Genomic DNA, 14,601 nt, shown 5'->3' with positions numbered 1-14,601 from the left:
GCAACTGCAAAGCACCCTACCGCAAGGCGCTACAGAGGGTGGTGAGTACGGCCCAGTACATCACTGTGGCTGACCTCCCTGCCATCCAGGACCTCTATACAAGGCGGTGTCAGAGGAAGGCTCAAACATTTTTCCAAGACTCCAACCACCCAACCCATAGACTGTTTTCTCTGCTACTGCATTTACATTTAGCAGACGCTCTTATCCAGAGCGACTTACAAATTGGTGCATTCACCTTATAGCCAGTGGGATAACCACTTTACAATATGTTTTTTTATTTTATTTTTTTATTTTTTATTTTTTGGGGGGTTGGGGTGGGGTAAGGGGTGGGTAGAAGGATTACTTTATCCTATCCCAGGTATTCCTTAAAGAGGTGGGGTTTCAAGTGTTTCCGGAAGGTGGTGAGTGACTCCGCTGTCCTGGCGTCATGAGGGAGCTTGTTCCACCATTGGGGTGCCAGAGCAGCGAACAGTTTTGACTGGGTTGAGCGGGAACTGTGCTTCCGCAGAGGTAGGGGGGCCAGCAGGCCAGAGGTGGATGAACGCAATGCAAGTGGACCACTGCAAGTCTGGAACCAACAGGACCCTGAACAGCATCTATCCCCAAGCCATAAGACTGCTAAATAGCTAATCAAATGGCTACCCGGACTACCTGCATTGACACATTTTTGCACTAACTCTCTTGCACTGACTCTATGCACATACTTTGGACTCTACCCACACACTCACACATACTTACACTGACACCACAACATACACATACACATACACATACACACACGCACTACATACGCCCACACACACATAACATGTGCACACATACATACTGAGGCCACACTCACACACACTCACACATTCACACACACACACACACACACACACACACACACACACACAACACACAAACACACACACAAACACACACACATACACACTTCCACACACACAAACACACTTCCACACGCTGCTGCTACTGTCTTACCTATCCTGTTGCCTAGTCACTTTACCCCTACCTGTACCTCTGTTACCTCGTACCCCTGCACATCGACTCGGTACTGGTACTCACATTATTTAGCCATGTTATTTTTACTCATTATTGTTATTCGTTATTCACTGTGTATTTATTCCTTGTGTCACTATTTCATTTGTTCTTTTTTTTCTTTATCTTTAACTCTGCATTGTTGGAAAAAGACCCATAAGTAAGCATTTCACTGTTAGTCTACACCTGATTAGGCCCACTCAGCACTTTTATTCAATAAATCCGGTGGCACCTTTTGGAAATCCTGTGCCTACCCATCACCTCCTCCCTTGGCCGTGAGAAAAGGTACCCTCTGACACATCAACCATGTTAAGCATAATGAAGGCCTACTATTTTGCTACATTGTATAACGAGTTATAGCCCCACAGACTAGACTAGCTGTTTCCATATCAGACATGAAAAAATATATAGCATATGAGCACTTCATAAGCCATGGCAAAATGTCTCCCGAGTGGCGCAGTGGTCTAAGGCACTGCATCGCAGTGCTAGCTGTGCCACTAGAGATCCTGGTTCAAATCCAGGCTCTGCTGTAGCCGGCTGCAACCGGGAGACCAATGGGGCGGCGCACAATTGGCCCAGGGTAAGGGAGGGAATGGCCGGCAGGGAGGTAGCTCAGTTGGTAGAGCATGGTGTTTGCAACGCCAGGGTTGTGGGTTTGATTCCCATGGGGTATGAAAATTAAAAAGAATAATGTATGCACTAACTGTAAGTCGCTCTGGATAAGAGTGTCTGCTAAATGATGTAAATGTAAAATGTTTAGAATTACTGGACATTTGCTTTACAACTGCAAAATTGTCTGTCTGCCCATTGGCAAAATGTGTAGAATAGCATGAGATTAGATACAAAACTGCACATTTTTCTCTCTGCCCCATGGCATAATGTGTAGAAGTTTGCTGCCTTGAAGAGCCTCGCAAAACTGAGGTAGCTTGTCCACTGACTCTAGCCTCAACTGTAGGCCAAACTCAAATCTAGGCTGTCTTCACACTGGCTCAGTTCGGATGTCCTGTTTATTGGTTGCACACAGGCTACGTTAGAAGCCTACAGCTTTCTGAACCATTGAGCTTTCAACACATGATACATTTTTTTGTAGGATATTGCATATAGGCCTAGAGCTAAATAGATGTAGTAGATATAGCTAAATGCACTAGCCCTACTGTGGAATACATTTGAATTGGGCTATTGACTTTGAATCCTGGTCTTAATTTAATAATCATCTCAGGACGATATGACTTTCATAACATTCACTATGCAATCACCATGAGGTATTACACAAATTACCCTGACAGTCGTGAAATAAAACTACAGCTGAAACTCCCTCCATTTGGATGGCTGTGACTAATTCCAAATGGGCAACGCATATACATTACCGTGTGCCATGTTATATATATATATATAAAAAATGGATCTATTTGGCTTTGAATGTGGAAATTAGAGTATGCAGGGTGTGTATTGAGAGCCTGACCGGTGGTGCATTTCATTTGCCCGCGTGTTTTCACGTGTCACCAGTGAGCGCTTCACTGCCTCTGCACAAAGGCTGAAGCCCGGGGATGCGCAGAATGTAAATACATCTCAGCTCAGAGATCACTCTGTCACAGTATTCCTCCAGACTGGCACCATTTCTGGAGTGTCTTAGTTGTTGAAAGCACCTGTGAGTGAGAAGGCGACGTCGGAGCTGGAGCTGGAGCTCTGTGACTAGCTAATTGCGTGGGACTTGCGGGACTTTTTACGAGAAGTGTAGTGTGCTCGGACTGGGATTCTGCGGACCAGCGTTTATGCACAACCTCTCGTTGGGATCCTGAATGAGAGCGCCAAAGCTGTTATGAAAATGTATATTTTTTAGAAAAATACCACCGCTTATGTCCGGCTCATTTCTCTGATCATACAATTTCATGAAGAGGAAAAAACATTCTGTTTAACAACTCGGTAAGTATTTATTAGTTGACTTGATAAGCTTCTACATAGGTCAAAAAGCTATTTTAAATGTCTCTCATAATAGTGTATACATTGCATGTGAGTATGAGTGTCTATCAATTCCACAATCCCTCATAGGCTATAGCCTACTAGTATTTTTCGACATGCTGGGAAGTTTATTTTTCATTATCAGTAATTGAAAAGGCAGTGTGAAATATCCGAATTATTTCATAGTTAACAATGTTATGGTAACCGCAACGTAAATCACACGGTGCCTATAGCCTATAAGCACATTGTTATGGTTGGTTTGTCATGCTTCCCATTTTCACTTATGGTCAGTGGCAAGAGTGAAACATAGAAACAACACCCTGATTCAAGCATTTATTCAACTTCCTATCTTCTGAATTGTAGAAAACGCTATATATATATATTGAAGTGTGTGAGGGGGCACCAGCAGACATTACGGGATATATAATGGTTGTGCATGATCATCTCATGCATAATGCTGATATAGTAGGCTGCTCCAGGCTACTGAGATTTATCTTGCTGCTCAGGCTCAGGGGCTGCTTTGCTTTGTGCCATGCGGTCAGGGAAGGTACTGGAGTCTTCATAGCTCTTGACTGCAGATAGGCTATAATGCTGTTGGTTGCAACAGAGTCCCTTTCTCCACATACAATTCAGTCAGATACACCTTGTGGCTCTTTTGCACACCAGCTTTTCAATTTTAAACCGTGATTAGTCATCCAACACATAATTAAATTATGCTTTTAATTATGTTGTTATGCTTTTAATTATGTTGTTATGCTTTTAATTATGTTGCTGGCATTGTATTTTTTATTGTATTTTTTTTAATTATGTTGCTGGCATTGTATTTTTATTGTATTTTTCCTGATAAGTACTTTGACACCTCTGACTGTGTGGAATGATTGCCTACAGGCTGCCCTCTGGGGGACCTTTGTGACCAAAACCGTCTCACGTTTGTTCTATTTCCTCTAGCTAAATACATATATTAATGTCTCAAAACTCTATCTCTTCTGGTTTGACCATATTATGGACCCCTTAAAAAAAGACAGAACACCAGCTGCAGCAGAATTGCACATGCTCAGCCAATAAACATCTTCAAAGTATGAGCTATTCATGAAGGATTTTGATCGTTCTCTTCTCTATTCATGTTTATTTATAGATTTCTCTCACATGCTTTGCTCATCTCATTTTGTGGCTAACAAGCACAGCCAAATGAGAGGTGAAAACATCATAAGCACCTATGGTTCTGAATTATTCCTGAACACTGCAATATACCCCTGACATCTATTACTACAGAGGAAAGGGTTGTGTCCCTTTTTATTTGAGCTCAATTGGTTTTGAAATCCCTTCTGAAGAACATCAGAGTGGCAATCTTGGTACAGTAAGTGCATTTCTGTTTGGAAAAATCTATGAGGTTTGAATATAGTGCTGTAAATTTAGTCATTTAGCAGACATTTTAGTCATTTAGCAGACGCTCTTATCCAGAGCGACTTACAGTTAGTGAGTGCATACATTTTCATACTGGCCCACTGTGGGAAACGAACCCACAACCCTGGCATTGCAAGCGCCATGCTCTACCAACTGAGCTACAGGGGACTAAACGGTTGCAGATATCCAGAGATCTAGGTCTAGTCTAGAGAGAATGTTCCCTCTACCTCTCTTCATGCCACACCTCCCTCCAACCCAGTGATGTATCTATGGCTATTTGGATGGGGGTCTGGCGATATGCCTCCACGATGATGGGGTTGTTGAATGGATCACTGCTCCCTGTCTCACTCTGAGGTTTTGTATCATTTCAGCCAGTAGTTTTGAAAGTAGTGCTCATGAGCCAAAACAGGTCCCCGAAATTTGTGCACAATTGTGAACTACATCATCCGTCAATTCGTACAATATGTTACAAATTTGTAAGTGCTTAAAATCCCAGACTGCCTCTTTAAGTGCATTTACTTGTCTGCCTGGCCCCATGGTTTGCAACAGCTGTTGGGTTCACCGATGCATTGGCCCCTTGGTTAACATCTGAGGGAATGACTGGATTATACTGTTTGTTGTCTTTTGAACAGTGTGGCCTTCCATGAATTATTATGTTTTTCACAGTTATAAGAACCTTCCTTCTTTGGGTGACCAGATAATTATCAATCACCTCACCCTTTGTGCACAGCTGTTATTGGGGGGTTAAACAAACTTTCTTCTCCTGAAAATATCTTGTTACATAAAATGTAGTTTAATGGATTACATTTGTGACATATTGATTATGTCTTCAAATGCAAGATTGTTGATAAAAATCGTAATCTTTACAAATCATTTTCAATTTTGAGGTTTGGCGTTACTTTCTCGTTTTCAGTTAACAATTTATCTGTTATACTATACTGTAGCTACATAGAACAATTGTGACTCAACATCACTATAATGTTTCTTTGACTGACAGAAGTGAGAAACGTAATAACATTCGCCTCGTCTTTGAGCTCGGTCTATATTACTCATTGATGCGATCTGTGCATTTTTGGTCTTAGTCACAGCCAGTTTGTCAGTTTCTAATCACATGTTATCTTATGCACACATGTACGTAACGACATGCCAATCAGTCATCTTTATGGAGCGTCTCAGTGTTCTGCATTATGTGATGTGCTTCCATGGCAGCCGCACTTGAAACAGCAGACAGAGATATCTCAGGAGAGGTATTCATTTGATTATGTAAAACCATTATTTCATTGGATGGAAATGGTACAAAGCTGTAAGGAGAGGAAGGGAGGCAGTAAAATAAGAGGTTACAAAATAAGTCAATACACTGAATTGGTCTTGGACAAACACCATTCAGTTACTCAGCTCAGAGCGTTTAGACCATCATTGCAAAACAATCTCAAAGACTTCTTTCAATGGCCTTGTTCCATTTGATAAGTCTTTATTACCCAACTTTGATATACTAACCATGTGCAATGCAACATTTATTCATACTCATTGGCCCATGTGAAATTAAGTCTACTCAGCAGCCGGATCACTGGATAAACTAAACAGTGAGGCACACTCAGATGACGATGATCTCATAATCTTTCTTGGGTAAATCACAGCTCATGGTGGAACTTTGAACTGAAATCATGTCTCTGGTTGATGCTGACCGTAGAGATTTTCCAGCGGAGTGCAATAATAGTGATTACACCACAATTATATGTATCCTGTCTTAAAAAGAGACAATCTTCAATATGAATGAGGTTTTAGATGAGGCTGTCTTGTCATACATCTGATTTTCTAATCTAACTGTGTAACAGTGTCTCCTTTTGAGATGTACACTACAGTACTTGCTGGTCCAGCTTTGTTTGCCATAGGTCTTGTTGCATCAGAAAACAGCTCACCGTCTCTCTCATGTTGTGATGGAACCTCTCTCCTTTACTCCCGCCCTTATTGGATTCTTTGCAATTATGCGTCCCCTCAGGGAAAACGAATGCCTTTAACCACCTCGCCTATCATTTATGCGCCAAACAACAGCCCCTCTAACCAAGAAGTCATCTCATTTACTCTGGGATACGTTTAGACAATGACTTTCATTAGGCTTAGCTATTGTGAAGGTGAAACTGTGATGCCTCATTACATTTGGCAGAGCAATCTTGTATTCATAATTTCACTTCACCTCCGCCAGTGTATAATGATATCCAGCCACCCTTACCACTACAGTACATGGCCAAATAGAAGACAGACAGTAATTATAATGCATACCTACACTGAGTGTACAAAACATTAAGGACACCTTCCTAATTGAGTTGTGACCCCCCCCATGCTGACTCATGTTGACTCCAATGCTTCCCACAGTTGTGCCAAGTTGGCTGGATGTCCTTTTGGTGGTGGACCATTCTTTATAGACACAGGAAACTGTTAACTGTTAAGCATGAAAAGCCCAGCAGCGTTGCAGTTCTTGACACAAACTGGTGTGCCTGGCACCTACTACCATACTCCGTTCAAAGGCACTTACATTTGTTGTCTTGACCATTCACACTCTGAATGGCACCCATACACAATCCATTTCTCAATTGTCTCAAAGCTTAAAAATGCTTCTTAACCTGTCTCCTCCCTTTCATCTACACTGATTGAAGTGGATTTAACAAGTGGCATCAATAAGGGATCATAACTTTCACCTGATTTACCTGTCATGGAAAGAGCAGGTGTCTTTAATGTTTTGTACACTCAGTGTATTTGCAGTATGAGCTCTTCATTTTTGATGAACTCAGTGGAGATATTTTGCTTGACATGTTGACTGCCAAGCTTGACTTCTCTCACAAGCAGGGGATCCAACATGTCAAGCAATGTCTCCACCAGAGTATGTGAGCGGATCAGAGCTGGAGCGGAGCGTGCCCAATTTGACTGGAGCGTGGAGCGAGATTCCAAAAGGCTGGAGCGTCGGCCTTCTTGCCCGCTCCAATTTCGCTCCAGTAGTGCTCCAGTAGCGATCACTTCACGAGTTCAGAGCATGCCCGCCCCAGCATGCATTTGTAGTCTACTTGTGTGCTGCTAATAGCCCCTTGCTTTAGCTACTGTCATGGAGTTCACTAAATGTTTTCATTAAGAAACTGATAAAACACACAGGTGCTAAATCAAGGTGACTTACAAAGATGAGGACCAAGTGCAAGAGAGGGAGTGCGGTGATGTAGTGCCCACAACTAAAGAGTAATTGTGGAATCTGAAAAGACACTTATCCCAAAAGTATGATGGTGTACTTACTACGTGCACATGCTAAAAGAAAGGAATGAGGTTGGTAGATAACTACAGTTGAAGTCGGAAGTTTACATACACTTAGGTTGGAATCATTAAAACTTGTTTTTCAACCACTCCACAAATTTCTTGTTAACAAACTATAGTTTTGGCAAGTCGGTTAGGACATCTACTTTGTGCATGACACAAGTATTTTTTCCAACAATTGTTTACAGACAGATTATTTCACTTATAATTCACTGTATCACAATTCCAGTGGGTCAGAAGTTTACATACACTATGTTGACGGTGCCTTTAAACAGCTTGGAAAATTCCAGAAAATGATGTCATTGCTTTAGAAGCTTCTGATAGGCTAATTGACATCATTTGAGTCAATTGGAGGCGTACCTGTGGATGTATTTCAAGGCCTAACTTCAAACTCAGTGCCTCTTTGCTTGACATCATGGGAAAATCAAAAGAAATCAGCCAAGACCTCAGATTCTTTTTTTAGACCTCCACAGGTCTGCTTGATCCTTGGGAGCAATTTCCAAACGCCTGAAGGTACCATGTTCATCTGTACAAACAATAGTACGCAAGTATAAACACCATGGGACCACGCAGCCGTCATACCGCTCAGGAAGGAGACGCGTTCTGTCTCCTAGAGATTAACTTACTTTGGTGCGAAAAGTGCAAATCAATTCCAGAACAACAGCAAAGGACCTTGTGAAGATGCTGGAGGAAACAGGTACAAAAGTATCTATATCCACAGTAAAACGAGTCCTATATCGACATAACCTGAAAGGCCACTCAGCAAGGAAGAAGCCACTGCTCCAAAACCGCCATAAAAAAAGACAGACTACGATTTGCAACTGCACATGGGGACAAAGATCGTACTTTTTGGAGAAATGTCCTCTGATATGATGAAACAAAAATAGAACTGTTTGGCCATAATGACCATCGTTATGTTTGGAGGAAAAAGGAGGTTACTTGCAAGCCGAAGAACACCATCCCAACCATGAAGCACAGGGATGGCAGCATCATGCTGTGGGGGTGCTTTGCTGCAGGAGGGACTGGTGCACTTCACAAAATAGATGGCATCATGAGGAAGGAAAATTATGTGGATATATTGAAGCAACGGCTCAAGCCATCAGTCAGGAAGTTAAAGCTTGGTCGCAAATGGGTCTTCCAAATGGACAATGACCCAAAGCATACTTCCAAAGTTGTGCCAAAATGGCTTAAGGACAACAAAGTCAAGGTATTGGAGTGGCCATCACAAAGCCCTGACCTCAATCCTATAGAAAATGTGTGGGCAGAACTGAAAAAGCGTGTGCGAGCAAGGAGGCCTACAAACCTGACTCAGTGACACCAGCTCTGTCAGGAGGAATGGGCCAAAATTCACCCAACTTAGTGGGAAGCTTGTGGAAGGCTACCTGAAACGTTTGACCCAAGTTAAACAATTTAAAGGCAATGCTACCAAATACTAATTGAGTGTATGTAAACTTCTGACCCACTGGGAATGTGATGAAATAAATAAAAGCTTAAATAAATCATTCTATTATTCTGACATTTCACATTCTTAAAATAAAGTGGTGATCCTAACTGACCTAAAACAGGGAATTTTTACAAGGATTAAATGTCAGGAATTGTGAAAAACTGAGTTTAAATGTATTTGGCTAAGGTGTATGTAAACTTCTGACTTCAACTGTAAGTGTGTATTTGTATCAAAGTATTTATAAACTAAATGTCAGATCTGTTAAACGTTTCGTTCATTTTTGTTCTATTATCTATACAATAGGCCATCATTGATTTTGGCCCAATAGGCCTGGCATATTCCCACGTTCAAGGAGCTTTCCATTTTGATTTGGTTATTTTGCCTAAAAACTCTGCATCTCTGCTCATCCTGGCAAGAGTGGCCAAAAGGGTGTTTAGTATCCCCAGTGGCTCTGCGAATGTGGAGAGTATATTCTCCAGTGCTGATGAATTCAAAGGCACTAATAAGTCATTTTTCGTTTAATTTGTATTTAATTCTAAGTAAATCACAACCTGTATGCACCTATATGCACCATTTCTAGACTATAATGATTGAATACAATTAAATGTTGTTTAAATGCTGAGCGTTTTATGTCCCTACCAGCCTACTGTGTTGCACTCACTAATGCTTCACAATGTATTCCTTTGTAGGCTATAGCCTTGAAATAATAGAAATAATATAGCCTAAATAATTTATTTTCGTTCCTTCTTAGGCTCCCTGTCTGGCTCCTGACCTATTTTGAGTGTTTATATGCTGTGTAATATAAAATGTAGCCTATTTGAAATTATGTTATCTTCTTACATTCACCTTTTCATGTTTATTCAAATGTCCTTAAAAAACAATTGGTAGATTCAGGTAGTGACAAAAATAGATGAGTGTTGGTTAAATTGTGATTTTTATGAATGGAGCTAACAGTTTTTTTTTCCTGTGAGCATGGAGCGGTTTTTAGCGGAGCAGTAGGAAAAGACATGGAGCACAAGCACCGCTCCACGAGCCATGAGCATGTGTTCCAACTGCTCAACTCTGCTCACATGCTCTGGTCTCCACTGAGTTTGTCAAAATAAAGCACTCATCTTGAAAATACTAGAGGAATGCATTATAAATGCATTATAAATACAGTCTGTCCTCTTTGGGTCCCTGCATTAGACTGGGAAGGATAGGATGGGATGACTGAGATGGCAGACAAACTGAGGAATGTGGCACACATCTCTACCCAGTACGATCTCAAAGCGTGTAATCCAATGTGACACGATTTACAGTGGCATAATGCCCCCTAAAACTTGAAAGACACCAGGAAATCCATTCTGAGACACACTGTGCCCCGCAATTACAGCAGATGAGGAACAATTACTGGCACCAGAACCATGGTGCCAAACCAGCACTGGCCGGAATATTATGTAATCTGGAACCAAATGAGATCACCCCCCTGAAGAGTGTGTTCTGGGCGACAGTATAGGTGGCTGCAGGAGGCTGGTGCTTCTTGCAAAATGTGACTCATAACAATGGATGTACAATAACAGCTAGGCCTATATTGCTCCCTTTAAACTGCACACACAATTCTGTAATTGTAGCTATTGCAATGTCTTGGTTTGTAAAACATCTTAAGACGATGAAACCATAGTTTTATATGCGATGCTACTGCTATATTAAGAATGCAAAAGATAATAGTAGCCTACTGGGTTAATCCACAAAAGTGTCACATTCTCAGTATATGGAGAAAGGTTAGAATGCTTAATCCTGAGAGGCATATCAGTTACCAGTGGTAACAGGGATGTAGGTGAAAGCTTTAGGAAAGAAAGCTTTTACCATTGGAATAATGCTAGAATTGGAATTGTAGAACAATAGGCACCACTTCCAGATCAGAAGGCCCATTAGATTTAGATTTTTAGTCATTTAGCAGACGCTCTTATCCAGAGCGACTTACAGGAGCAATTAGGGTTAAGTGCCTTGCTCAAGGGCACATTTACGTCATTTAGCAGACGCTCTTATCCAGAGCGACTTACAAATTGGTGCATTCACCCTATAGCTAGTGGGATAACCACTTTACAATTGGTTATTTTTTTATTTTTTTATATATATATATTTATATATATATATATATATATATATATATATATATATATATATATAATTTTTTTTTGGGGGGTAGAAGGATTACTTTATCCTATCCCAGGTATTCCTTAAAGAGGTGGGGTTTCAAATGTCTCCGGAAGGTGGTGAGTGACTCCGCTGTCCTGGCGTCGTGAGGGAGATTGTTCCACCATTGGGGTGCCAGAGCAGCGAACAGTTTTGACTGGGCTGAGCGGGAACTATGCTTCCGCAGAGGAAGGGAGCCAGCAGGCCAGAGGTGGATGAACGCAATGCCCTCGTTTGGGTGTAGGGACTGATCAGAGCCTGAAGGTACGGAGGTGCCGTTCCCCTCACTGCTCCATAGGCAAGCACCATGGTCTTGTAACGGATGCGAGCTTCAACTGGAAGCCAGTGGAGTGTGCGGAGGAGGGGGTGACGTGAGAGAACTTGGGAAGGTTGAACACCAGATGGGCTGCGGCATTCTGGATGAGTTGTAGGGGGTTTAATGGCACAGGCAGGGAGCCCAGCCAACAGCGAATTGCAGTAATCCAGACGGGAGATGACAAGTGCCTGGATTAGGACCTGTGCCGCTTCCTGTGTAAGGCAGGGTCGTACTCTCCGAATGTTGTAGAGCATGAACCTGCAGGATCGGGTCACCGCCTTGATGTTAGCGGAGAACGACAGGGTGTTGTCCAGGGTCACGCCAAGGCTCTTCGCACTCTGGGAGGAGGACACAACGGAGTTGTCAACCGTGATGGCGAGATCATGGAACGGGCAGTCCTTCCCCGGGAGGAAGAGCAGCTCCGTCTTGCCAGGGTTCAGCTTGAGGTGGTGATCCGTCATCCATACTGATATGTCTGCCAGACATGCAGAGATGCGATTCGCCACCTGGTTATCAGAAGGGGGAAAGGAGAAGATTAGTTGTGTATCGTCAGCGTAGCAATGATAGGAGAGGCCATGTGAGGATATGACAGAGCCAAGTGACTTGGTGTATAGGGAGAAAAGGAGAGGGCCTAGAACTGAGCCCTGGGGGACACCAGTGGTGAGAGCACGTGGTGCGGAGACAGCTTCTCGCCACGCCACTTGGTAGGAGCGACCGGTCAGGTAGGACGCAATCCAGGAGTGAGCCGCGCCGGAGATGCCCAGCTCGGAGAGGGTGGAGAGGAGGATCTGATGGTTCACAGTATCAAAGGCAGCAGACAGGTCTAGAAGGACAAGAGCAGAGGAGAGAGAGTTAGCTTTAGCAGTGCGGAGAGCCTCCGTGACACAGAGAAGAGCAGTCTCAGTTGAATGACCAGTCCTGAAACCTGACTGGTTTGGATCAAGAAGGTCATTCTGAGAGAGATAGCAAGAGAGTTGGCTAAAGATTAGATTACTTGTCAGACAATATTATGCGTGATGCATTGTGAATTCAGTTCAGACTTTGCGAGCATGGCATACGCTCAATGGAAAAACGTCCCTCTAGCTTATGTCTGTGAAACCAGGTTTGAAAGCTTTTGAAAGGGAATATTGAAAACCTTAGTAAGTAACCCTATGCTTTAGGGACATATCACACAGGTCTAAGCAATAAATAAATAAAACATAGGAGTGAAATAATGTAATATACTATATAATTTCAATGGATTATAAGGTAATGGAATAAATATCCGCACACTCAGGACCAATGCACACATTTAAATTAATTAGGCTAAGGTTTCGGATGCAAGACCTTCATCAGAGCATGGATTATAAGGTAAAATGACAAGCAATATCCCACCTCTGCAAAAATGGGAGCATAAAACCTTTTTCTGCCAGTCAAAGGAGATCGAAAGTGTTTTGAAAGGAAAATGTACACTACCGTTCAAAAGTTTGGGGTCACTTAGAAATGTCCTTGTTTTCGAAAGAAAAGCCTTTTTTTTGTCCATTAAAATAACATCAAATTGATCAGAAATACAGTGTAGACATTGTTAATGTTGTAAATGGCTATTGTAGCTGGAAACAGCTGATTTTTAGCGTAGGCGTACAGAGGCCCATTATCAGCAACCATCAGTCCTGTGTTCCAATGGCACGTTGTGTTTGCTAATCCAAGTTTATAATTTTAAAAGGCTAATTGATCATTAGAAAACCCTTTTACAATTATGTTAGCACAGCTGAAAACTGTTGTGCTGATTAAAGAAGCAATACAACTGGCCTTCTTGAGACTAGTTGAGTATCTGGAGCATAAGCAATTGTGGGTTCGATTACAGGCTCAAAATGGCCAGAAACAAATAACTTTCTTCTGAAACTCGTCAGTCTATTCTTGTTCTGAGAAATGAAGGCTATTCTATGTGAGAAATTGCCAAGAAACTGAAGATCTCGTACAACGCTGTGTACGAGTTTATCTAGAGCAGGTGTTATGGAGAACATTTGAAAGTGTCACAGATGATGGCTGGCTATGCATCTATACCTGGTATTCAAATGTGTTGCATGCCTATTTTCTTTTTGATATATATACAGTATGTCCTTCCTTACTTACTCACAATGTGTCAACATTTGTATTTTCCATTACATTTAGTCATCAAAGGGCATACAGTATAATTAATAATGTAATTATTCAACCATTGCATACAGTAACGTCGTAATGTGCGTATGTTGTCCTTAGTGAGTGGATTTAATTTACAGTGCTTTCACTGTTTGTTTTTTACTTAATGTATTCTAAAAACTATTAAAGAATAAAGAACATGAATAGTGCAACTTTAGCAATACTGGAATAATGTTCTGATGTTGAATGCTTGAAATATTTGGCTCATAATGTCTTATTTTAATTATTTCTATAATTACTTTCCCCTCAGATTAAGATTCTCGTAATCAAGGGAGAACATTCCATTCAGAAGCAATTGGATGAGTCGTATTTGCCCTTGGCAACTGAAGATGATGTTACTATGGAAACGACTTCTGCTGCTATCAATCATTGGTTGCCTTGCCGGTAAGATGTTCTACTACACATTTTATTCAAGATGAAGTATTTACTGTTATAATCCTACAAACTCCTAATCATATATGATTTTCCATTAGTGGGATGATTAATGTTTATATTAATGTTATTACTTGCACAATATTAGTAGGCCTTATTGCTCTTTTTGTTACAAATTAGAAACTGGTATACCTTTTTTGCAAGTTTACTGCAATACCGCTCAATGGAGCACTGATAGTTTGAAGTTGACAGTATGACACTGATGTGTGTTGTCTCTTTGGTCTCATATGGAAATGTAGGGATCTCATGCTTACAGTGTTGCCTACATCATTTTAAAGTGCTATATGCATTCTCCAGATTTGGCTTGAAAGAACGCTATGAACTGAAATGAACCATTCTGTGCACTGACTACACAATT

The 14,601-nt window shown here is 41.5% G+C and overlaps 1 protein-coding gene across 1 annotated transcript in view; it reads left to right on the top strand.

Annotated features, from left to right (window-relative positions):
• The first annotated feature begins 2,560 nt into the window (after window positions 1–2,560).
• LOC121574816 (contactin-3-like) overlaps window positions 2,561–14,601 on the top strand; it is a 52,384-nt gene continuing 40,343 nt past the window's right edge. Inside the window, exons 1-2 of the mRNA XM_041887411.2 lie at window positions 2,561–2,961; window positions 14,062–14,195. Coding sequence (XP_041743345.2) covers window positions 14,111–14,195 — 85 coding nt within the window. The 5' untranslated portion in view covers window positions 2,561–2,961; window positions 14,062–14,110. The remainder of the gene's footprint in view (window positions 2,962–14,061; window positions 14,196–14,601) is intronic.

The sequence above is a fragment of the Coregonus clupeaformis genome, chromosome 10, assembly GCF_020615455.1.
Source record: "Coregonus clupeaformis isolate EN_2021a chromosome 10, ASM2061545v1, whole genome shotgun sequence".
Taxonomy (NCBI): domain Eukaryota; kingdom Metazoa; phylum Chordata; class Actinopteri; order Salmoniformes; family Salmonidae; genus Coregonus; species Coregonus clupeaformis.
Note: the sequence above shows the minus strand (reverse complement) of the source record. Positions and strands in the feature narration are given on the sequence as shown.